This window comes from Pan troglodytes, chromosome 1, assembly GCF_028858775.2.
Source record: "Pan troglodytes isolate AG18354 chromosome 1, NHGRI_mPanTro3-v2.0_pri, whole genome shotgun sequence".
NCBI classification, from domain to species: domain Eukaryota; kingdom Metazoa; phylum Chordata; class Mammalia; order Primates; family Hominidae; genus Pan; species Pan troglodytes.
Window position 1 is genome coordinate 124168939 of NC_072398.2, and position 27534 is coordinate 124196472.

General features: G+C 35.1%; 1 protein-coding gene across 15 annotated transcripts in view; it reads right to left on the minus strand.

Annotated features, from left to right (window-relative positions):
* NTNG1 (netrin G1) overlaps positions 1-27534 on the minus strand; it is a 346490-nt gene that overhangs the window by 312694 nt on the left and 6262 nt on the right. For all 15 annotated transcript variants that reach the window (XM_001143853.7, XM_001143623.7, XM_001143469.7 and 12 more), the window contains exon 2: positions 24923-25694. In XM_001143853.7, the coding sequence (XP_001143853.3) occupies positions 24923-25168 (246 nt within the window). In that variant the 5' untranslated portion in view covers positions 25169-25694. The remainder of the gene's footprint in view (positions 1-24922; positions 25695-27534) is intronic.

The following is a 27534-nucleotide window of genomic DNA, read 5'->3' on the forward strand; positions in this document are numbered from 1 at the left end:
AGAAAAGAAAAAAGAAAAAAAAAAGAGCTACAATTTTTCTCACTGTATTTCATTGTTCTAAATAAGAACGTATTAAACACCTCACACTCCTTTCACCAGATTGGTATCATCTTCCTTAAGAACCAGAGAGCTGTAAAACCTTCACTTCTAAGGCATTGAGTGTGCTGGGCATTATTGAAGGATTCCGGGTTTGGCATATAGTTTTTCAGGCAAAGCGAAGTGTTGTGGATCATACTTTGTTGTCAAAGAAATTTAGGCCCAATCCTTTACTTCTTCCCCGCCTCAAGCAAACAATAAGCCAGGTTATTCAATTTGTCTATTACTGAAGGAGAGAAACACCAATTCTCTTCCACCAGGGCTTTGAAATGGTTATTTCTAAAGAATCACCAGTCTTTCTGTATCCTAGACTAAGGTTTAGAAATTTTAAAAAAGCATAAAGGAAAAAAGGAACAAAATATAAAATGAAAAACTGCTAGAATAGTGAATTGTGAGGTTTTAAGATGCGTTAAACAGCAACACAACAAAATCCTGGCTGGGTATATATCTCAATAAATCCTTGAAACACTACTACATGATTCTTTGACAAATATCACATAATGGCCTGGAAGTGAAGTATAATTTCAGTTCCTACTACAGAGCCATTATGATGTTCTCGTGGACCAGTTAATTCATTACTGAGCTCTCCTGAACCAATCTCATACTAATCTGGAAACAGAAAAGTCATCTCTTCTGAATGAGGTGATTTCTCTAGAAAGGCAGCTGTTCTCAAGAGTCAAGTTCACAGCACATAGATTGCAGAAGGACATTGCCAAATTATCTACTTTAGAGTCTGCCAAGAAAAATTACTTTCTTCTATCACAAAATTCTACCAAGTACCTATTGCTTGAAAAATGCCAGTTTTTAAATATTTCTTCTGGTATAACATAGCAAATTTCTATTTATGAGAGTCCCTAGTGACTCGTGGGACAAGGAGTCTATAATTTAAGGCAAACCCTTAATCAGGTTGATTCCATAAAAATTCCATTTCCTTTTAAGACAACTTTTAAAAGCATAGTCAGTATTCGCCACAGCCCAAGAATGTCTTAACCAAACCACTGGCCTCTTTTCTTTTATAGTGACAGTATAAAGACAATTTTAAGTCTTGGACTCTGCAACTTAACTTCACACATTATGGGATGCAGGGTAAACATAAGGAGTCAGAAACCAGACTGCCAAGATTTTTGCTAATTGTGTGACTTTGGACAGATTTTGTAATTTTTCTGTGTCCTACCTTCCGCATTTGAAAAGTGAGGTCAATTATAGTACCTAATCATTGAGATGGTTATGAATGAACACATATAAAAGTCTTACAATAGTGCCTGATACGCAGTTGATGTTTGACAGAAGTTAGCTGTTAATAATTTATGCTAAGGTCCCCAAGAATTCCCTTGGCAGAGTATAGGTTTTGAAACTGGGATGAATCTCAGCTCAGTCCTTCATTAGCTTTGTCGTGATAGACAACACTCTTTGAGCTCTCTGAGTCTCAGTGTTCTCAAGTGTTTCGAGGATAATAATACCTACGTCATACAACTGTTTGAGGATTAAACAAGCAAGGGGCAAAATGCTTGGCATACGTAGTCAGGTGGTTATCTGAATAGCATGTAGCAACTGAAGTGAATAAATAGCATATATACTAGATTGTCAAACTGGCAAAAGAATAAAAAACAGACTAAAAGTAAGTTAATATTTCATTCTAAAAACTCCTAGATTTCTCACTTGCCATCTCAAAAAAAATAAAAAATAAAAATAAAAAATAAAAAACCAAGGAAAACCAAAAAAAGGGGGAAAAATCCAGGCTGTTGGTAAAAATATCCTATGTTCCAATGTGAATGTGAGACTAGGAAATCGCTGGTAACTCTGGTCAGCTTTCAGCAAACATATTGACTTAGATAAAGTGAACAGTTGTCACTGCAGAATCTCCAGAAATACTGCAGGTTTTCAGAGGGTGGATGGCAGTTATGTCTGTGAGGGGCAGAGAAATGGATTTTAGAGCGATAAATGCAGCCGGTGTGCAGTGACTAATACTGAGGACGACTGCAGTACAGAGCCCCATGGAGGTTCCACACACAGGGCAGTCTGGAAGCTTCTAAGTCTCCTGCTGGCACACACAATGGCAGACCACTGGCTGCTGAGGAGACCGAAAAAGAACCCAGTGTCTTTGAGTCATCCAGACTCCTTGAGAGAGAAAAACTTGAATCTCAAGCCATAAAAGTCCTTCCAGTGCTGTCTGCCAATGGCTGTGAGGAGACAGAGAAAGGCCAGGAGGAAGAGAAAAAGCTGTTTGCTGAAGGACGGAAGGAATCTAAGTGCAAAACTCAGAGCTAGTATAGAATGGACATGGAAAATGAGCAAGGGTTATCATTATAAATATATATATACACACACACATACAATGAGAAAAAATGAAAACTTTTTTGGGGGTGAAAAATTGTGATGTGTTGAAACTCAACTCAAAAAATATAAGGTGGAAAAGGAAAAATATTTACTGAGCATTTTTATACATCAATAACTTAGCCATTAATATTTTTAAATATTAAAAAGGGCACAGAGTATGGTATTGATTTGAAATATAGAAAATGTCATGCTAAAAACTGTATCTGGTTTTGACCTGACAAAATAAGATGAGTCAATCTGATTTTACCACATACTAAAGGCTAGATTTCAGCACAATAAAATTTTGTCTTATTAAAATGTGGATTGGGACACTAAATATTTGTACGATGCTATAAGTATTGATGGTCCCATTATTAAGATATGAAGAATGCATTCTTTACTAGAATCTACTATTCTGATTAAAGAGTTCCAAAGAAAGAAAAGAGAATTGCAAGCTTGAATATATTCTTTAATGACTGCCCATATTTGATTATGGAGTCAGCAATGGTAACTTAATAAATTATAATGTGTTTTTGGAACTTAGCTTATAATAGCTACTTTTATTCCATTTTTTATTCTTTTTTTTCCCCCTCAAGAAAAATCACATTCAATACAATAGCTACTATTAAAACAAAACATATAAATACCAAATAATCTATCCAATTAATCCACTTCCAATGGGTTTAGATTATCAGCAGCAATAATTATGTTCCATTTATATCTGGTTATTAATCCTAATGATGTTAAATCTGCCATTTAAATAATTATTTTCTTTTACCAGTATCATCAGTGACAAAAATTTTTTGCTTGTAATTAATACATTTGTCATTTTTTTTAAGACTGCTAATCAATTTTGAACAGACTTCCCTTAACCTAGTATATCATCCACAGGATGATCATAAAGATAAATAAAATAACAGATGGGTACTAAAATTTGCTACTCATTTGAATTTTCATACATGACATTGATGTGGCCCAAGAAAAAAAGAAATAACTTATTTATCTTCCTTAGGCTCAAACTCCCTTTCATTTTTACTTCCTTTAGGTCTAAGTTATTTTTACGTAAGAAGCCTTAATCAATAATCCACTTTAAAAATAATTTTCTTAGTATTCCTAAAAAGTAGAGGTGATGGTCTTTTTGGTGCATCAACTGGTCTAGGCTACAGTCACCAGTTACTCTGCCAAACATTAATCCAGGTGTCTCCGTGAAGATATTTTATAGATGTGATTTAAGTCCATAATCAGTTGATTTTCAGTAAGGGAGATTATCCTAGATAATCTGAGTGGGCCTGATTCAATCAATTGAAATGTTTTAGAAGCAGAGTTGAGTCTTCCCTAAAGAAGAGAAAATTCCAGCTGTGGACAGCAGCTTTAGTCTGTGCACAAGAGTTCCAGACTCCCCTTTCTTACAGCCTGCCATAAAGATTTTTCAGTTGCCTAGGCAGCCTCCACAATAGCATAAACCAATTCTTTGCGAGGCATCTCTTAATGTACATCTCCTACTAGCTCTGCTTCTCTGGTTACAGTGAAGATTCAATGTCTTAATGAATGACTAACCCTGACTGATATAGTAGGCTAGTGCAAGGCGTCCTGGGGGTTGTGTCAGAGAATAGACAGAGTAAAAACTACTTGCTTTAAATATACACCTTACCATTTTAAATTTCATTATTGGACAGCCACTCACTTATTTGTAGGATTTTATAAAAATTCAGTATTTCCAGAAGGGGTAACAGCATAAACTATTCCTATGAAGGCCTTCACCATTAGAGGTTCCCTACTCCTGCTTGAGGTGCTTCTTGGCACTTCATATGAACATATGAAGGAGAGCTCTAAGGACCACCAAATGAGAAATTACTAAGTGGATCTAATGTACACTATTTAGGCGATGGCTACATTACAAGTCTAGACTTCACCACTATGCAGAAAATCTGTGTAACAAAACTGCACTTGTATACCCTAAATCTTTAATAATAATGAAAGACCAGCAGAAGAGTAAGCATCAAATGGAAGCGTTGCTACTGTGTAGCTTGGCCAAGGGCCAGTCCTCTCAGAACTAGTAATTCTCCAAATTTCCTTGAATTTCTAATGAATTACAAGTTTGACTTCTCCCAGGTGGCCAAGACTGTAAATTATAGGAATGTATACCCAAAGGATTTCATTATCAGAATGGAACCTACCAAGATGCTCTAAAATATTAATACTCTTGCCATTCTTTGTAAAATCTATAAATTCAAGAAAAAAGAATTTGATTCAAAGACTATGGAGTCAAATAATGCATTTACAGATTAAACTGTTTGCAATGGTTAGTTTTATTTTAACTATACATTAAATATGGGTACAGATTGAATAGAAAAAGAAGGCTAGCCTACATATGGAAGCCTTAGTAATGGCTTCAGCAAATTTCAGTCTGTCAAAAACATGATGTATATTTGAAATTGGTGACCAATTTGATCAATTTTTCAAAATGTCATCAGCTCAACAAATATATCCAATTATTTTGAGATGTTTCTGCAGATTTTGTTTTGCTATGTTGGTTCTATGAATCAGCCCTTTATGGTTAAGAGACTAATGGGCCTGTCCTGAGTTTGGAGGATTGAGCCAAATAGGAGTGAAATCACAGATATTGCTATAGATATAATACAATGTGCTTATTCCTATGTTTATCCAGGATGCAATTTAAAATATGATTATTTTAAGCTAGATTTACTATTGGGTTTATTTTGTTGTCCTTGGTAAATGTCACCTCAAAGTAGTTCCACTTCTATTTTCCTCAAGGGAGCAGAGATGCTCATGAACAGTTGTAGACAGGGGCATAGTGTCAAGTTAAAGCAGATATGGAAAAGTTTCTACTGAGAGAGAGAAATATTTTAAACTGTCCAGAATATTAAAAACAAATAAGATTTATATATCAGAAAAATACTCTTCTAGATGTAGTGTCTTACTTCATCGATTAATAACTAATTGTAGACATAATTTTACAGCTTCTTGAAATTATTTTTATTACAATCTAGTTGCTAAGGTCATTTTTTGACAGGATTCTAAAGTGAAAATGAGGACTTTACCAGTGATTTCCTGTGCTGATGATGTACTTCCTTAAAAAAGAAAAAGAGAAAGAAGGAAGGAAGGAAATAAGGGGGATGCGGGGAGGGAGGGCAGTAGAGCAACACTTATTGTCTTGTTCATTTCAGGCTAGACTTCATGAATAATCTTGTTTCAAAGTAAAGCTCCCTTTAGTTATACTGTGAAATTACAGGGTGTTTTTCCTTCAGAGATCTCAAAGTTCTCTTCTGGTATCAATTTGTCAATAGCCCAATGCCTTCCATCCTGTAGTGCCCAGAGGAGTCTGTTCTAGCATTATTTCTGCAGAGCCTTTCATAAGCCTTATGACAACCCAAGGTAAGAAGCATCAATTATGACTGTAAAGTTTTGTTTTGTTTTCCAAATGCTTACTTAACTAACAAACAATATACACATGAAAAAAAAGAATGGCTTTACAAAAACTGGAAAACTTCAGGGCAATATATTTACATCTTTCTAAAATCTACTCACGCTTTCATTCAAATATTATATTAATACATGTTAGGCATTTAAGACAGTGCCTGATGAAATATACTCAATAAAAATTAATTATTATCACCTTAATGATATCCAGCAATCTCACAACTATTTTTTATTAGTTACTGTGACTTATGGCAAGTCATTTAACCTCTTCACCTCAGTTTCCTCATTTTTTAAATGAGGCTTTTACCTACATATTAGAATTAACGTGACTAAAGATACATAAAACCATATTTAAGTTTTTATACAAATATAAAAATACATATTATTTTTATATTTGTACTAATAATTATACAAGTTATTAGTATAATAAATATGGGTCTTGAACTTTAGGCACTTTCGAAATTTTAACACTGATAATAATAAATCATATAGAATATATATTATCCCCACTACTAATAAACTGTGGAAAAGGTAATGCCGATGTTCTGTCATTACAGATAGATTCTTCTAAAATAAAGTTCTTCTCGGTGAACATGCATAAATTCATGCCACTCTAAGGATAACTGTAGACAGTCTCATGGAGTTATGAAGATCTGTTCTGTAACACTGAAGAGCAAATCAAATAAAATAGAACTTAAGCAATTTTATAAATCTTTCTTACTGGAAAACAGTGATAAAACCAACAGTCCAATATACCACTGAAATTGTCATATAGTCATGAATCAGTATTTGAGAATTGGAGGGAAAACTGAGGTTTGGGCTGGGATTACAGAATGTCCTCTGAATGTCAGAGATTATGACCTAGAGCAGGTTAAGTTGCTTGTATCTGAACTCTGTGTCATTGTGATCCTTCTGACTGTACCCATCTCTCAATAAAAGCACTTAAACCCATGGTACTTAATGACAGTACCAGTGACTTTGATATTTACCCATCTACTGTTATGTAGATATTGTATATCTCAATTATGTAAGTCTCATATCTCTAGAACGTTTTTGATAGGCAAAGGCCTGGGTCAATCCAAGGGTCTGGTATATTATTAAGAGTGACTTTTTCTTGTACTTTTGGTTTCACAGTTAATTGCTTCAGATAATCTTCATAAAAAAAAAATTAAAAACTCCCTGAAACCCAGAAAGTTTAAATAAGTGACTTGTCCAAAATTACTTGATTAGGCTTTTGTAAATATATTTTGAATTGGATCTTTATATTATCTGTTAAGTACTTATGATTTGTGATCACTGAGCTTGCAAATAAATACAAAATAAGAATTATGGTAACTTACTTTTGTATACCACTTTCCTCCTATTTTATCTAGTACTGTGAATTTTATAAAGTACCTTCACCTACATTATTGCATTTAAAGATTGCTTATAGAGAGAAGAAGCCAAGTATAAGAAACGATGGTAGTTTAGTATGTATTGGGAAACACAAGGAGAGCTAAGCAGGATTTACATTAATTCACAGACAGCACAATGGTAACATTTGTTACTGTTGAGATAAATCTACAAAAGAAACTTATTTTAAAAGGAAAGCGAAATACAAGACTTTGCAGTTTCCTTAAGCTAGAATGTCCTTCTATTTCTTCTTCCAGCTTAGAGTAGTCTACTTTTTTCTCAAAGCTTAGCTCAAAGGCCTTCTGGTTTTATGAAGCTATCATTGATCCCTCTGAGTTTGCAATGAACTGCTTCTTTCTGTGTTCCCATTGCTATTTACATGTAGTGCTGGCATAATATTTGTTTCTTCTTTGTAAATAATTATTTACTTTATAAAGCTTCTTGAAGGCAGAGGCCAGTCTGTCATTGTTATCTCCCATTATGCCCAGCCCAGGGCTCTACAGAGCAAGGAATTTCATAAATACATGCAGCACTAAACTAACTGTTTAGAGAACACTTAGGGAACACAACGTAGGGACTTCACAGTGGAGAGAAACCACTAAATACTCCCACAAAACAGCCCCAAGTATCACCTTCTGCCAGATTCTTCATGAGGTTACTTTGATATAATAAAAAATGGCAAAGTCACTGGAAATAAGAAAAATGTGGCAGAAAAGATTATTGATGGACAATAATTAAAATGAAAGAGTGAAAGTGGAGAGCAGAAATTTAGGAAAGCAGACAGGGTAGAAGGATTCTTCATTCCATGCTTAGATATTAAGGGCTCACTATGTATCAGGCACTATACTTAATTGCCAGGGATACAATAGAGAACACAGGTTCATTTCTGTCTGCAAGGAGCTTACAATCTGATGTGGGGGGCAGACTAGTAACTAATAATTACAAAATGAAATGGTGAGTGCATTGTTAAGGAGAATTACCTACTACAAGAGGGCAGTTGCATTGCTAAGAAAACTTGCTCTTTAATTAACTTAAAAACACAGTTTCAGTGACAAAAAGGAGTTACGGATTTTTCGTCTTATAACAGCAAAGCTATTTTAATGTAGGAATTTTAATAATAAAGTTGCATGTCTTAAACGCTGTTAGATATAGTGAATTCCAAGTTTCTCTTCAAAGAATCAGTATGTCAGTATGTTCAGCTCTCTTATTCTTTGATTCTCCATTTTAAAGTTTAACTTCCTGGTTCTCTTCGCCCCTTGCCTCTAGTTTCAGTAAACAGCTTTCCTGCTAGTTCTAATCAGTAGTTCACATCTGTTTCCTTGGTCACCTGCTTTGACCTGAGTCACCCCTGGTCACTTGCTCCATCCTGAGTCACTCCTGGTCACCTTCTCTGACCTGAATCATCCTGAGTCACCTGTTCTGTAACCGCCCTTCCCGCCAAACTACTCACCCCACTCTGGCTCCTGTCCCTGCTCTCTCTAAAATAGCCAATCAGAATTAGCTTAGACTGTGCGGTCCAACCCTAGCCAACAGGGGAACCACACAGCGTCAGGAATAAGAACCCCTTCCCCTCCCTTGTCTAGGTATGCTCTCGCCATTATTCAGTCGCAAGTTGCACCCTTCTATAGAAGTAAAAATTGCCTTGCTGAGAAAATTAAATTTATGTTTGAGTGCTATTTCTTTGTGGCACTGAGGAACAAGCGTTTTGTTTCTAACAGCTGTAAAAATGTAGATGCAAAACCAAAACCATTACTGCACAAATCTAGCATTTGACAACGTTCATATTTTCCTCAAGAACAATGGTCTTTACTTTCCTGACATCACCAGCATTAAGATTACATACTCTTATAGGAGCTTAAATTTCTTCTTTGAAGTGTTTATCACAGTAGTAGTTACTGGTGTACTTATTTAAGTATTTCTCTCTGCTTTCGCTATGAGCTCCAAGAGGTTAGGAAATAAGTCTGTTTTGCACATTTTTGTACCTCTAGCTCAGTACCTTGCACATAACAGGTACTCAGTAAGTTAAATTACTAACACTTGTTACTTTTATCACCCAATGGTCACATCAACAAAGTTTCTGTATGGATTACAACAGCTTTTTCACCCTTCATGGTTCTCTTTCCAGAATGTAGTATGAGTCCTGCACAAAATCAAGTTATAATTGTGAGGCCTGCATGGTGCTTGGGACCAGCAGGCACTGTTGGCCAGGCTGTGACCAGCACAAGGAAGTCCAACGAAGCTAGAGGTGGAGGCTGAGATCCAGCCTCCTCTCCCTTCCTCAAGCCACAGTACAAAGCTACATGTATTGGAAGGAAATAGCACCTCTTTTTAATTCACAGTCACCTTGATAATGCAACTTGTTGCTGTCTCTAATTGAACACGCTGTGAAGTAAAAAATGCAACTGGAGTGAGTAGAAATTATGGAGCTAAGGTTCCATCTAATAATGTTTTGTTTTGTTGAGTAGCAGTGTGACGGAAATCCATTGGATGCTTTTGAGGAAGGGGATAATATGGATAATATGGCAGCCAAAATAATTGATTTAGAACCTAGCATTTCCATTTCCCATGCAGCAGGAATTCCTCTCACTTGCTATGCCTTTATGAGAGCCAACATATTGAGCCTATTCCAATATGTCATTAATAAAAAGAGCTTTAATTTATTTGCACAATTGTTTATTTTGTTAGCTTTCTTTGTTTTCAGAAATAGTTATTACATCGTTCGTAGACATTTCTAAAGCAGTTGTTAAAACACCGAGCCAATATAATCTCAGTGCAAATGTCATTGTATCCATGAGTGATTATTTTAATTCTGTGTTATTTAGAATACATTTCGTTTAATTTAAAATCACAGTTGTGAAATTATTTTGATTTTAAATACCTTACTTGGAGCCTGAACCTCACAAGCAGTTAGCTACTAGCTGCCATTAGTAACATCCAGGAAAGCCAGACACATTTCAGAAAGGGAAACTAATAGGAAAACCTTCAGAAGATTCATTCAAAGCAGAAAATAAGCATCAGAAGGACTTGTACGTTTTAGCAACATAAATGATAATCACAATGATAAAGATAATTAATATTTATTGAGTATTTACTATATGCCAGGCCCTGTGCTAAGTACATAATCTTATTATTTTTCAAAACAAAGAAGTAAAATAACTTGACTGACATACATCTTGAACCTTCAGACCTGTTTAAATCCAAATAAAATATCCATAAAGGTATGCACTTCCCCATGTTAGACATGGCACTTCAGAACACCTGACTCTAAATGTCTAAAAACCCAAAAAGCTTCTGATCCCAGAAACTTCCTTTCAAGAAGGGACAATTGACTCTTTATTATGAAGTCATAAAGAAATGTAAAGACTTATCATTGCTACTCTTAAAAGATCCCCCAATTCCCCCTGAACAAACAAGAAGATGTACAAAATGTGTACTGATCTACCTCCCTTGTCAGTCTAAATGTAAACTTCCTGGCTGTGGTTTTAATTGGAAATAGAACCCTTCCTTGCTGTCCAAATTTATTACAGTTACACATCACCCTCAGGTTTTCATCTAGGAGACAAGTTATTCCAGTGATGGATGATGCAATATTTATATATCATCTTGCAAAGTAAGCGAAAAGACTTCCAGTTTTAAAGCATTATAAGGCTATTGTTATAGTCTAGTAATGAAGACGGTAAATTTGGGGAAAAAATTATATATGGCTAAGTATTAAAAATTTTAAAAGAGGGACTTTCATACAAATTGTATAGGTCAGAGTATATCTTTCAATTCGGGTGGCCAGATGTAAGGTGCCACTCTTAAAATTTGTTGCCCCCTGTGTAAAGTTCTAGTCAAAGAAATTTGCTCATAATTTAGCTCAATGTTTATTTATCCAAATTTCATGCTTCTTTCTGTTATTTTGCCATTCTAAATATTTATTGGTGATGCTTATACAACTTCCAAGTGATTTATTATTAAATAATTAAAACAAAAATGAGACATTAAGAGGCATAGTACATAGAGTTTTACGAAAAATTCTAAGTTAATTGTGGTTACCATGATACATCATAAAATCTATTCCCAACAGCTAAGAAAATAAGAGAAACATGATTTCTTAATATAGTAATTACATAATAAGAGGAAGCATATCAATAAACACGACAAAACTTATTAAGGAGAATACTTAAAATCTGTTGATAGGAGTTCAAAGTAGTGCATCCCCATTTGACGAAAATGTTCATACTCTACAGTCCAACAGATTGTCTTTGGGGTGCATTCCTTGGGAAAAACAAAATAAAACTTGCTCATACACACCAAGAGTTTGGTGCAAGGATATTTCTTGTAGAGTGGCTTGTAATTGCAAAAACTAAAAATAAGAAAAGAAACTTCCTAAATTTCCATTAATGAGTTATGTATTTATACAATGAAATATATACATATGCATACATATGTACATATATATAGTATTAACATGATCATATAGATCAAATGGATAATTTACAAATATAACATTGAATGACAAAGCAAGTTACAGAATAGTTTTTTTTTTCCAGGATGGTAACATTAAAAAAATCCAAAATCAAAAGTATGTGTTATTTTTGAACACATAATCCATGTATAAAAGCATAAAAGCATGGACTAGAAGGAAATACAGCAATGCAACATACTGATTTCTTCTTAGGGAAATAGGGACAAAGATTATTTCAACTCTGTCAGTGATATCTTTTTTTTTTTAATTCTAACAAAAACAATATAACATTACCATTGTTAATCATAAGTCGTGGAGGTTTTTTTGGTGTTTTTTCTTTTTTTCTTTTTTTTTTTGAGACACAGTTTCCCTCTGTCACCCAGGCTGGCGTGCAGTGGCACGATCTCAACTCATGCAACCACTGCATCTTGGGTTCAAGTGATTCTCGTACCTCAGCCTCCCAAGTGGCTGGAATTACAGGTGCACACCATTACACCTGGCCAATTTTTGTATTTTTAGTAGAGATGGGGTTTTGCCATGTTGGCCAGGTTGGTCTCAAACTCCTGACCTCAAGTGATCCTCCTGCCTCAGCCTCCCAAAGTGCTGGGATTACAGGCATGAGCCACCACACCCGGCCTATAAGTTGTGGTTGCACGTGTATTTATTATACTGCTTATGTACCTTAAAATATTTTTAATTGAAAAATAAAGCTAAAGGTTAAGGACCTTTAAGAGATAAGGGCCTCCAGCACAGCCAATACCCCGAAGACCTTGTGTATATCAGAGCAATAATCTTTGATATGAAGGTTATGTTCAAACAAATATATCTCTGTTTAACGGTTCATTCATTCATTTAACAAATGTTTATGGGGCTCTACTATGGGCACTACGAAACACAGTTCCTACCCTTTGGAGCTTGTATTCTGGAGGGGAAAAGAGATATAAATAAATGAGCAAATATATAACCTATGAGATATCAGTTATAGTCTGATAGTCAGAAAGTGGCCTGTAAGGAGTAAAACCATTGTCATCTCTTCTGATTGGTCAGTGTTTGTGCTGTCCCAGTTTGTAAATATTTTTACTATAATCCCCATAAAAAATTCAGAGGATGCATTTCAATAGGGTGGTCAGGTAGGCCCCTTTGAGGTTTTTTAAGTGGAGACCTGAATAAAAGTTAGGAAAAAACTATAGGAAGATATTGAGAATGCAGATCCAAGCAAAGAAGCAGGAATAAACAGTGTTACAAGGAACAGCAAGAGGGTGCAGCTGGAGATGACTGAGCAAGGTGGGAGCAATGACAGTGGAGGTTAGAGAGGCATGCAGGAGCCAGATTAGATAGGAAGTTCCAGGCAGTAGTAAGGGTTAGCATATGATGTTGAATGGACACAAAGTTACAAGAAAAAATGAACAAGGAAAGGGTCAGACTGGCTGAGATTTTTTAAATTATACACACACATACATTATTATGTTACATACGTCTCTATTTTATAATAGCTTATATTATGTAGTATATAAATGATGTTGATAGTTGGACAAAAGTAGGAAGCAGGGAGACCAGTTAGGAGATACTGCAGGAGTCTAGCCTAGAGACACAGCTGGTTGAGACCTGGCTGTTGGCAGTGGAGAAGGTAAAAAGTGGTTGGATTTGCAATATATCTTGACAATTTTGCTAACAGCACTTGCTAATATATGTTGTGAGGGATATAAAGGAGTTAAGGAGGATTCTTAGATTTTTCATCTTCAGCAGCTAGATGAATATAAGTTTCCATTTACAGATATGGGAAATACTAGAGGCAGAATAGATTTAGGAAGAAGAAATCAAGAGTTCTATAATAAACACATTAAGTTTAAACTGCCTACTAGACATCCAAGTAGAGACAGCATGTAGGCAGTTGGCTATATGATAACAGTTGTTATTGATACTGTAAAAAACCAAAAACAAAACAAAAGCATCACACTAACTACTTTTCTCAACACCTCACCCACAAGAATATGATTTTGTTAACTAGCCAACAGTTGCTGACTTATTATTCTGTTTTTTACATGATGAATACAATATGTACTCCGCTCTCTATGATTTCTAACAGCTTATTTCCATTTATATGAACACGTTAATGGAAAAGAAAGCAAGAATGGAAACAAACACTGTTGATCAGTTCTCTTATCCCTGAATGAAGACACTCATCATGTAATATGTATTTTCAACCTTCCATACACTCTGTTTACACAATCCAATTTTCTGAGGTTATTTCAGATGAAAGGCTTTTTAAATAACAAAATCATAGTATTGTAGCTCACAGCCCAAATCAAAAATTTGATTTTTTAAAAAAGGTTTTCACTATGGTCGTATTCCATATGCTGCAAATAAAATTAGGGGAGGAATAGAATAGTTTAAGAGTGGAACGTAGGTGTCAGAGTGGGTTTATATCCTGTTTGCACTACTTATTTAGAATAATTATTTAACCTCAGGCTCCAATTACTCTGGTGAGTAAGGATAAGACAGGACTGAGGATTATAAGAACCAACACAGTCCAAGCTTTCAATACAGTGCATGACACCATGTAAGTTCTTCATAAATATCAGCTACAAGTATTATTTGTAAAAATATAGCACAAAGTTCAATTCAACAAGCATGTAACTACTCCTATATGCATCACACCATGCTCGGCACTATAAAAGCACTGTCTCCCGTGATGGCTAAATAGAACATGATTCTGAGCCAGATAGTAGCCACATTGATGAGTATGCTCCCTAACACCTCATATAAGATTAGTCTTTCTAAACTTTGAAATAAAAACCCATATGGAGTGGCCCAGGCATCAACAACCAACCTCAGATTAGCATATTGGCCACCAACTCATTTTCTCTATGTCATGCACACATCTTCTTCTGTAAGTTATGCAGACCACACACATTGGATTCTGTTCTCTCTTGAGAGAGCATGCAGACGGTCCACAACATGAATGACCTCAGTCTACTCTGACCCACAGAGGAATCCAAAAATTTTGAATGTCATTTTAAAAAAAATTGAGGCCCTTTGGTATAACCTTCATATGACCTACAAATCTCAGCTCTCCATATCTGGCAGACAATTTATAGTTTTACACATCCCACATTCATGTCTTCTGGCACCTATGCACACTCTAAAATATCTTTCTTTGAAATATAGAATTCTTTTTCTAGAACAGTCTTTTAACTTCTCGGCAGGCTTCATATTCCTTACACTTGTCTAATCTTTTCTACCAGTTTATAATTTTTTCCTTCATACGAATCACTATAGAGGAACCATGACAACATTGCTGAAACACAAGACAAGTTTCCAGACCACGCTTAGAAATTGTTTGGAAGTGTACTTGATTTCTTCATTTTACAATTTCCAAGAAGGAAAGGGAGCAACAGGAAAGCAACAAAATGTCACATATGACGGTGAAAAATCACTGTGCAGATATGGCCTCATGATAATGTCGGCAGCTGGACTTCTCAATGGACATCAACTCTCTGAAACAAAAGGGCTATTTCTTTGTACTGGAGCAACACTTAGTTCAATTCTTCATTTAATATGTTAGAAGTCAGCTTCAAAGCAGATCAAAGAGAAACCAATTCTGTTTTTTCCTCAGCTCACATCTTTAATTTTCATGGAATAGATACTATATGAATCTATCTATTCCTAGCAAGGTGAAAAGAAATTTACAAGCTGCCGATCTCAGTAAGTTTTTTCCAATATTATGCTTATGAAACAAATTTCATCATTTTCCCCTTTTGTAAGAAAAGAAACTCTGAAATTTTTAAATGGCACACAAAAAACCAGCCTGCCAATTAGACTGGTGAATTAAAACCAGAGCAGATTTCATACCAGCAGTTTTATACAAGGAATTATGTTTTAGGATTCAACTTTTTTCAAAGGGACTGATTCTAAGTGGAAAGGATGCTTTGCCTGAGAGTAAATGACAACTTAGCTAAGTTCTTATAATAGGAACAAAAGACAGAAGCAGGCACTCAGATGAATCTTTCCCAGCCCTAAGATTATGTCTCTACCACCAAAATCCAGTGCAGAAACACATAACATTTCCACAAAATGAGGAGTGTGGAAAAGTCTCTGAAATGATATCTGTTCTATGGCAAAAAGATATTCATATTTTGAATGGATTATGCTGACAGAAAATGGAGTTTTTGTAAAAGGTCCAAATATTACATATATATAAATAAGTATTAATTTTTGGCTTTAGTAAAAAGTTAGAATCCAAGAGGCAAAAAGTACAAAGGAGTTAAAACTCTTACAGTTAGAAATAAAGAAATTTAAATAGCCAAGAAACATATTAAAAATCAACCCTCTCAATAAATGCATCTTTAAAAAAAATGATATGCCATTTTTACCTTCAAATATGTCCCTATATCAATCTCAAATTTAAAACATTATAACCTTAGGAAAACAGATGGTGGGAATAAGATAATTTTGTCATTACTCTTTTGGTTAAACTCCATATCCTCATTTATTTGCTAAGGCCTTTTAGTGGAAGAAAATGTGAGAATATAATGTGCAGTATTGATGAGGATCTAATAACTAGCATATTTGCATAACATGCTGGTAGAAGTACAAATTGTTAACTATCTTTCTCTATCTTTCTGGTGGACAATTTGACAACACCAATCAAGAACCTTAGAGTGTAAAATCCAAAAAACTGAAATGCCTAGGAATAGAAGGCTGGCTGAAGAGATATTCATATGGTAGAATACTATACAACAGTTTATCTCAAAAACTTCATGTTCAATTTAAAAAAGGACATTATGCAATGTTTGGTACAGTATTTTTCCACTTATTCAAGTTTCAAAAACAATGCTACATATAATTTGTGGATCATAATCAGTATATACTTTCCAATTAGTTGTTAAATAAGAGAAAAGAATATAATGGAAGAAAAAATATCAGAGGCCATAACACATAGAAAGTGTAAGCTCTGTTTTGTGAAGCTTTTGTTTTGGCCGTGTGTGGGGATAAGTGTGTGTTTACTGTGTTCCAACATAAAATCTATTTCTCACTGTGGATCAATTTAAAGCAAATTTTAAAGCCACAGGTATAGTTTACAAGGTGTAATTTACTCATCTTCAGCTTATTGCTTCCAAAGAGATGGCCTGACTTCGCTTAATACCATGTGGTCAAGGCTATCTTCCTTCTTCCTCCAGAAGCACAGACAAAAGAGAGCAATGACCAGAGAGTGGGACCTGCCTAAGTTCCCTGACACCTCTTTCCCCATGACTGACACGGAGTATACATTCAATGGCAGTTCCGTCCCTGGACCACACGGGAATGTAGCCCTAAATTTTTAGCCTCAATTAAATACAATACAATGAGCTCAACATCCTAAAAACATACACAACATTTAAATTATTTTGCCATATCATTCTTTAAACAAATTTACTACTATGTTTTCCATGTTTACTTTTCTCATTATATATCCTTCAGAAATATTACTTTAATAGCTATACATATTCTATTATGTGGCTATACAATATTTTATTTAATTGCCTTCCACTTGGATATCTTGATGATATTTTCATTCTTTTTTCCGTTGGTTATAATGCTGTGTTGAACATATATCAGGATAGCCTTTTTTATCTAAACAGATTCTTATTTCCTCACATACCAAACCTCCTATATTTAATTAGAAATAGAAAAAAATTCTCATATATAGTCTATAGAAAAAGAGAGAGATTTCAGTATCTGAGTTCAGAGTAGATTTTGCCTCTACAATTTCTTTTCTGAGAGCAGCATAAGCTGCCCAAGTACAGTAGCTAAATTTTGCTAGTTGTCTCTTAATTTACAGAGGAAAACATTAGATTTATGATAAATGTGCTCAAGAAATAGAAAACATTACGGTAATCAAATACAGTCACGTGTCACTTTACGACAGGGATACATTTTGAGAAATGTGTCATTAGGTGATCTTGTTATTATGTGAACATCATAGAGTGTACTTACACACATCTAGATGGTATACCCTGCTACACATACCTAGGCTGTATGGTATAGTCTATTGCTCCTAGGCTACAAGCCTGTATAGCATGTCACTATACTGAATACTATAGGAAACTATAACATGATGTTAAGTATTTGCGAACCTAAATCTATCTAAACATAGAAAAAGTACGTAAAAATACAGCATTTTAATCTCATGAGACCTCTGTAGTATAAATAGTCCCTCATTTACCAAAACATCATTATGTAGTGCATGACTTTAAAATATTCAAATCAATTAATTAGCTAGAACCATGTTATCATTTATTTGCTGCCTTGGAGTATGTTAAATGCTACAAGGAATAAAAAACAATATAATATATAGTCTTTAGTGAATTCCTACTATGCATTAGCAAGTGTGGTGGCTCTCTCACATATCATCCCACTTAAAGAGTAGTGACCCACTTAAAGAGTCAGAATACAATAAACATGAAGCGAATGTGTATGTGGGTATATAAATCAACAAGATCTAATGAGGTGCTAAATGGTGGAGTACAGTTGAGTACACAGGCAGTGCTGGCTACTATATATGTCTATCTAGATATAGAGATCTATACATATTAGATAGAGAGATAGATAGAGATAGAGAGAGAGAGAGATTTAACAAGAGTTAAAAAGTCAAGAGAATGATATGACCTGAAATTAACTTGAGCTAGACATTGAAAGATAGGTGGCATCAGAGTAAGTGGAGAAGAGCACGGACTATGCCAAACAGAAGAAATGTCTTCTGCTTGTCCTCCTAGAGACAAGAGATGACATGAGGGCTTCATGGTGATAACACTAGTCCTCAAAATCAGAGGATCAAGAGACCATCCTAAAGCCCCTGTTAAACACAAAACAAAACAAAACAAAAATCAAAGAAAAGCAGAGCAAGATTTCCAAAATTCTGGAGAATATTCTCATTATAGTTCAAAACAGTCCATAGAGACTGATGCTTTAGGACAATGCTTCTCACACTTTACAAGTGATGATCCTCTAGATTAAAAGCAGACAAGGTTATCTCCTGGGGGACTGAAGGAGGTAACTTCAGTATTCCACTGCAAAGCATTCATTATTTTGAGGTCTCATGTTTCACCTTTAAAAATGTTGCATCTCTGCATTCGGTTAAATCTTTCCCCTAATCTTAATGTGAAATTGGAGTTCCAGGTAGATAAGCCATATTTGTTTTACTCAACATAGTCTGGTATCTCTTAAATTAATAACTATATATGCATATTTGAAATATATATACATATATATATTCCAACCTGATATATATATATATATATATATATATATCAGGTTCTTTATTATTTTGTTCCTCTTCCATCCTGGCTATATCTGCCAGATAGAAGAAGAAGTCTACCATTAACCAGGACACCAGGCAGTCATTAAAACACTGTGCCACCATCTGCTCCACCCAGTTTTTTTTTTGTTTTGTTTTGTTTTGTTTTGTTTTGTTTTGAGACAGGGTCTTGCTCTGTTGCCTAGGCTGTTGTGCAGTGGCATGATCTTGGCTCACTGCAGCCTTGACCTCCTGGGCTCAACAGATCCTCCCACCTCAGCCTCCCAAGTAGCTGGGACTACAGGCGCATGTCACCTTGTCTGGCTAATTTTTATGGAGATGGGGTTTCTTTCTGTTGCCCAGGCTGGTCTTGAACTCCTAGGCTCAAGAGATCCACCCATTTCAGCCTCTCAAAGTGCTGGGATTACAGGTGTCAGCCACTGTACTTGGCCAACCCAGCCTTATTTTCTCTCCCTTTCTGGCACTGTTTAATATTTTCTCTCCTTTTCTGGCATTTGGCTACCAGATAGTATTTTCCAAGTGGCCTTTGACATGTTGCAAAATAATATTTCACCTTTAAATTCTGAGTGCTGGTCTTACTTCTCTATTCTTCTACCCTCAGTATACACACTACTTTGTATTAATTTTGCTCAGGACTCTACTTCTGTTGGCCGCAATGACCATATATTATTCGACATTAGTTATCTCCACCACCACTAGGTTTTGCATGTGCTGAATGCTCTGTTCACTTCACTCTGCAAACAATGGTTTGCAGTAATGTTTGTGAGGCATTAGCTCAACAAAGAGCACTTACGCACACTATCTGGGACAATAAATGACATGAGGTGGTTTTAGGTTTTGTTACATTTGCCATAATCTTCATCAGCTCCTTCCTAAGACCTCTCCAACAAGCCATGCATGCTATGCCAAGGCAGTTTCAACTCAAATCCAGTTGTCCCCTTCCAATCAGATTGCCAGCCATAGTCCTCTGGAGATGCTATAGAGTCCTGATGAGAAGTAGTGGACGATAGGCTGTATGCACCCAAATTCAAAAAACAGGTAGAGTAATTTAGACATGATGCAATAGATAGTAAGGAGCTATTGTAGGCTCCTCAAAAAGGAAATACTTGATATAGTGGTATATGAGAAAGACTGATTTCCTTGGAACTTAATTCATTCCAAACATGAGTTAAACTTTTCTAAGAAATAAGTCTAAATAATGAACTAATAACAATGAAGTGTTAATAATGAAAGAACTGAAGGTTTTTAAAAATTCCATTTTGGCATAATTAAGGGATAAATCAGTTCAAATGAAAGGTGTCACTGTTACTAAAACTTCATTCATTTACTGAATTATGTTTGATGTGAACAGAGTGTATTTTTAAGATTATTTGATTATTATATAAATCAATGTCATTTCCAGTTTTTGGAAAATTGATAGTAATTCCATGTCATGGAAAATGTAACTGAGTTTATCAAGTTCATTTCTCAAGGGTCATCTGATAGCCACCAGATGGCAACCTGAGCCAAAGGTAAATCAGAACTTGAAATTATAGATAGCCCTGAGACTATGAGTTACCAGTCACTCATCTCTCAGCGTTCCTTTGAAACCACAAAACACAAAGTCTTTGTACCACTTCTGTAAATTCCATTTGAACATAATGAAATATGCTCTATCCACAATGCTTACAATAATTAAAGTTTTTTTCATAATAGAAGTCTATCTAGAAATAGCACAATATGGAATGATCATTAATAGATCTGTTAAGATACTTGAATAAATGCCTATCGAGAGCACAGGCACACATTAGTAAATTTCCTAAGTAAAATCCATTTTCATTTCACATTCTGACATTTTATTTAGAAAAATTATACCTTTTCTTTTAATTATTTCAGTAAACATAATGAGGTTATTGTTAACTATACCTCAGAGTACTTTATTTTCTCCAATTTTTTAGTAATATGAGTCTACTTGTAATTAAAGGCATGCTGCATTAATGATGCTGAACGTCTCCAAGGGAAACATTTAATGTCCACCTCATAATATTATGCCAAAATTACATGCACAGAAGACTTTTTAATAATCTTTGTTTCCTAATTTAGTTTTGATTGGCTCTGAAATCCATAGCAGCACTCAAGGGCTTCCATTTCTACAGTGATCAGCACTTCTGAGCCATAAATTGTATAAACACACATGAGTTCTTCCGTCTGTAGGCTCCTTTTCAAAGCGTCTGTTTAACTTATCCAGAAAATTAGCTGCAGGCTAGAGATAATTGCAGATAATTTTGCCATTTTTAAGCCACTGGGGTGTGCGGGAAGATATGACAGCTAAGTTTGTCTAAACACAAAGAAAAAGTCATAGCTTTGTGTTGTCACTTCAGCTTTACACACAGGTTCAGATCATCCTCTCTGCTCTTTATGCAAATTGAAACAAATTGTAGTCACTAGATGATCTGTGTTTCCTGACAAAGCTCTGCCACCTGAAGCTTTCAATGTGGCTGAAAAGATAGGATCTATTCAAATGTGTTTTCCCAGCCTAAAAAAAGGGTTAACCCCCACCTTCCCTTCAGATTCTTCCCCATTGACAAAAACAGAGATTTTCTTTAGCCATCATCAACTCAAAAGGAATATATCAAATTAAAAAGAAAATATATGGTTTTCAATATATGCAATTTATATATATGTATGTGTATATACATGTATATATGTATGTATATATGTATATATGTATGTATATATGTATATATGTATGTGTATATATATGTATGTGTGTGTATATATATATATGTGTGTGCATATATATATATATTCCTCTTCCTTATCCACTATGATTAATAGAAATGGCAGTGTGTTCCTGAAAAACTAATGTTTATAAGTACTGGTACAATTAATATAGAACAATTTTAAAGTACTTCACATTGAAGATTTATTAAGTATGCCATCCAGGTTAATAAGCAGAGATCTATTGTTAAATGGAATCCATATGCTCCTTCTTTTCCTGAAATTTTACTCTATATTAAAATAAATGCAACATTCATGGATAGTCACTGGCATATAATGATGAAGTCAATGAAAAAAGCAGCAACACAGACTCTTAATGCAATGCCAATGAACTTCAACTTTATATTAAAGAAATTGGCCCTGGGAATTATAGGCATTTCTCTCAGCACATGTTCCCTCGATGCTCAGAACAGCTATAGCCACAGCTAATAGGAGTGTCACTAGCTGAACAAGTGATTACTGAAACAATTTTGCAGCAAACATTTACATATAGGGGCTAAGCAGTGGCTGTACTCATGTGGCAGCTCCCCTGATGTAATAGGCCATAATGACTCTGAGGGAGCAGGTATGGATGCAAGTGTCAAGGAGGGGAGAACGCATAAGTCATAACACAAATGACTTTATGAATCCCCATTACACCCTGGGCTAAGGAGTACCTAAACAGGTTTGATATGACAGCATCCTGAGACAGTTTCCCAACCTTCTGTCAGGAATCCTTATGCTAAAGAGTTTTATGGAACATCCAAAACTGCAGAGTGGAAGTGTTGCTATATTAGGCCATTACCATTGACGTGGTATATAATATGCATACAAATAGTCACAAGGTATATATTTAAAGGATAGATTATTAAATTTGTTATGCCTATCATATGTATATTAAGGAATACAAATTAAGCATTGATAGGTAACATTTCACAAATCTTACATTCTCCCTTGGAAAACCATTCTGTCCAATGACAAGTTTACATCCACCAGGGCTTCCAAATATCTGCATCACACTAAGATGCAGCCTTTTAAAGACTGTCCTACGGAGTTTCATGTGAACATACATAGTATACACATTACTGCACTTGAGAAAGCTGAGGGATATCATTTTAATTCTTTTTTCCCATTTGGTCTCTAACATCACTTAGCCAATGGACTGAGAGGAATGGACTTGTTTAAATACCTTAGACCATGTCCCTTTGAAAGGCAGGCATGGGAAGATCCGTAACATGCCCTTTGCACTCATGATGGGAGGAAGAGGCATGCTGAAGACACCAAGTAAACCCTTCAACATGACAGACAGGAGCAGTGCTGAGCAAGCATTCTCTGGCCAGAGACTGAGATCAGGGAAGCTGCACCCACAAATCACACCTTGAAAACATCACACAGGGCCTATGAGAGGGAAAACAGCACCCTGAGAAAGGAAATTTGCTATTTTACTTAGATCTGTAAATTATTAAACAATTCCAGAAGGGACATGTTGTTACAAGTGTCATGTAAACCAATATACAGAGCTAGAGTGTTCTTAACAATATGCAGACTTGGCCTGGAACTCATCCTCTGCTATAAGGAGTAGAAGACTATACAACCTATCACCCAAACAGCAATTTCAATCCAGATTTGTAATGAGCTCTTATAGTTGACCTTTTATGAGAAATTATTAAAGACCTCACATAAAGCCACCACAAATGTCTCTGCTCCTTTACAGATTTATTATGATTTTGCTAATGTGTTTGAATAAACTCCTTCTCTGGAAGTCTCTGCTTTCCAAAATGCAACTTCTTTGCAAAGCACATACCTGTTCCCATAGAGACGGGTCCTCTCTTTGAAATATTTAGTCTTTCAGGGCACTTTAGTAACAGTGACACCTAATAGCCAAGCGCTTTTTCTCACTCTCCACAAAATCAGGTTTAGACTATAATTCAAACCAGTCCCCAAAGGCACTTCTGAAAAATGGCAAGCCCTTAGCTTTAAGGTGAAAACACTCTTTATTGCTCAAAATTGTTTCCTGTTACAAAACCTTTTTTATGGTGCTAGGTCTAAGATGATCTTATGCTAATTTAACTCACTGGGGACTGTGAACAGATGCTACTTTGATTAATAGTTTCACTATCCTGAAAATGCCAGGCCAGGTTCAAGATAATATAGTCAGGTAAGATTATTATTAAAATCTGCCATACAATTATATCTGTTATGTGGAGAAAAACAGGATCGCAGTTCTTCTATCAAATAAAAACCACCTATAATAAAAAAAAACAAACCAAATGAACTCACCATCTGAACTCTTTAGCACATTAATGTATACTATTTTAATCACCAGCCTCTTTACTAATACTTATAGAAATATTGTCAGCCATGTCTTTCTTAAAAATTCAATGTGTTATTCCAATATTACCTTTTCACACGGTATTTAACTTTCTATGCAGAAAAAAAAGGACTTATATAAGCCTTCAGAACAAAGAATTCTGTAACTTTGCTCATCAAAAAAAAGTATCTGAATTTGTATATGCTGAGTCCTTGCTTTTCAGCAAATAAGTTTTCTATATTCCAAAAGTCATCTTTAAAATATACATAGAAAACTATGACCTTGACAATAAGGGGAGTTGGCAAATAAGATTTTTCTGGAAAAACTTCTCACAAGGCTTTAGTTCCTCTCTCCTCTACTTCTTTTCTTGCTGATCTCCTAACCAAGGACTCCCAAATCATAGCAGCTTCCTGATGAAGATAATTATGAGATCTAGTCTCTCCTTGAACTACAGAATTTAGGACTGGCTTTATACACATATGTGAAGAAACATTTGTGTTTTTAAAGTTGGTTTGCCAATGCATTTTATCCTTAACATGACAGACATGACCTAATCATATTTCCAACCTCCAATCTAAAATTTAACCTTCAATCGAAATTTTTCTTTTATAATATATGCTATAGTGTACCTGCCTCAGTGAAACTATTGGTTTTCAGGGAAGCGGAAAGTAAGTTCCTTCCAGGGCGTCAATCACCCTGCGCATATTGTAACTCCAGGCAGTGTAAGCCTCCACTGAGAAAGAAACTAGCCTGTTAACACAAATCTGCCACCTGCAGATTCAACTTATTGCATGAATTGTCTTCACACTCACCACATCTGTATGCATATGCGATTAGACCCTATTTATATGAAATATTTTATGCAAAAGGGTTACCTCACCATTGCACAGAACGTCTCAGGAGGGTCTCCACAGGTAATATCCGGAGGATCGAGTTTCACTTTCAGATATTTTGTCATGTCCGTGGATTCCGGCTGGCAGGCCATGTAATCCCAAACTTTCCCTTCTTCCGTGTAAATCTGAGTCTTACACAGATCATAATGTCCCCAAACCAAAGGGTAGGGCTGCATCACTGAGGACACCGTAACCCAAAGGGCATGAATCGACAGGAATCTTGACAAATACATCTCTAAATTCTTTGTAATCTTCTTGGAAACTAAAGCAGAGCTTGCTTTATGATCTGCGATCTTTGTCTAGTTTACATATATATACACATATGTATGTATGCGTACGGGTAGGTAGGTCTGTGTAATTTTTTTTTAAATGAAGATGGGACCTCAAAGCAGATCCCAAAACCAAATATGAAGAGTTAAGATATTGTGCGTATTCAGGTATATTGAGGACTTTGGTGGAAGCCTAACATACTTGTGTGTTAGGCGTTAACAACTTGCAGCTTTTTCTTTGTCTTAGAACATATCTATTAGACTCAGGTCTAGTTTGGTTTTTGTAAAAGATGTCCAACTGCAGATAATAATTTAGCAAAGTGATGGCTCTCCCGTTGTACATCCGATAACCCTGAGTGATCCTCAATGTTCACAGCTCACAAGGGATGCTCAGGCAGGCTGAGATATCAGTGTCTGAAGCAAAAGGATGAGTGTCTATAGCCCGGTGTCTGTTTCCCATCAATCATTCTTTTCTTCTGGCACCAACACCCTTTTAGAAACAATAAGAGTAAGAGTTATTGTCCCAGAATCAATGTATTTCGAAATGTACAATATGTTGACATTTTGGAGGTCTGATGCAATATAAAGCAAATTGGTGTAACACAGATAACCTTTACTCAGCTGCTTTGCTGGAATGAGCAAACCATGGAAATCATTCACATTGGGGAGAATTTCAATATGAAGGATTTAACTCTTCCAAAACAAAGACAGATACGTGTGCGTGAGTTACAGGTTTTCACTTCAAAAATTATACTTCCATCTTGACAAAACTGAGAGCAAGCAGCTAGATTTGAACATTTCTCATACATTGCAGTGCTAGAAAATCTTCCAAGAGAACAATGGGGTAAATGAGCGCTTTTATAATAATGACAAAGAAATGACAACTACTTATATCCCTTTTGTCTCTTGGCAAAGAGACCCTAAAAATCTCCAAATTCCTTGTACTTTTCTTAGCTTTTGTTTGCTGGAGTGAAAATCAGCATTGTTGGCATGAGCCTGTCCTTGTGGATTTGCTCATTACATTGGAAGAATTTAGCATCTTTTGTTTAGTTGCATTTAGTAATAAAGATAAGTTGGCTCTCTGAAAAAAAAAAATCAAAAATAAAACCAAAGGAGCAAAATTTCCTTTCATAAGAATTTTCTATATTTTTACATCTTTTTATAGCCATTACATCTGCATGTGCCGTTACTTTTTGTAACAGAAGAGAATTTGTCCCAAAGGCGAATATTATAAGCTGCTTTAAAACTAAAAGCTCTGTAGTAAAACGCACAATTTAAAATGCACATATAAAAATAGCCGAGGGTGAGTTAACGGCCATGAAGCAGAACAATATGGCACTAATTCTAAGAGAAAATAAAAATTACTGTGTAAAAGTACTTCTGATTAACTGATAATGCATCCGACATAACTATGGCTACAAGTCATTGGTGAGTTTAACTGGCCACTTTTCTGTTTAGAGATCACTATCCAAATCTAAACAAATGTTAACATTTGGAAACCAGGTATTAAAAAGTATAATTTCTTAATTAGATTACTTATATTTATAGTCTAAAAGTTAACTGATTTTTAAGCAATGCAAAAAGGACAAAAAAGCCTACAATTTTAGAAAATTCTATTATAGACCCTTCAATTCACATTAAACAGTTGAAATATGGAAGTTCACTATCTTCAAACAATCTTATAAAGGGAATTCATTATATTTAAATAATGTACCATCTTAAAATGAACTAAGCCACAGAGACTATGAAATGCCAACAGATGGTTGAATTGTGTTTCCATAGCAAAGTAATTTATAATAATTGCTTTATGGATGCAAGTGCAATTTTCATTATATTCAATTCATAAAATGTTATCATACAGCTGCAATTTGTGATATTTTCTAATAGAAAAAGTGTTGAATATTTGAGTTCCTATGAAGCAATAATTAGTAGTTTGTCTAAATATGTATAAACTACAGATTTGAATCAGCCTCTTCCTTGTAACCTAAAAACTATACTGGGTAAAGCACATTTTGAAATCTTAAGCTAAAAAGAAAAAAATCAGAGAAGCATGTGTTGTGGCTACTATAGCCTTCTGCTTTTTTTCAGATTCATTAGTAATTTTAAGTTGATATTTTCAGACACATCCAACAATTTGACAATTAATAATCTGAGGTGTTAAAATGATACAAATTTACATTTTTGAGATGAATTTTTCAACTGTGTTTACTAGTTTTTATAAGAGGAAACAAATACTTTCCAAAGGGCCGGGGGATGGAGGCATTATAACTGAAGCAGTGTAAAATCTATTAGGTCAGAAATTATTAACTTTAATTCTTAGTTTCAAATAC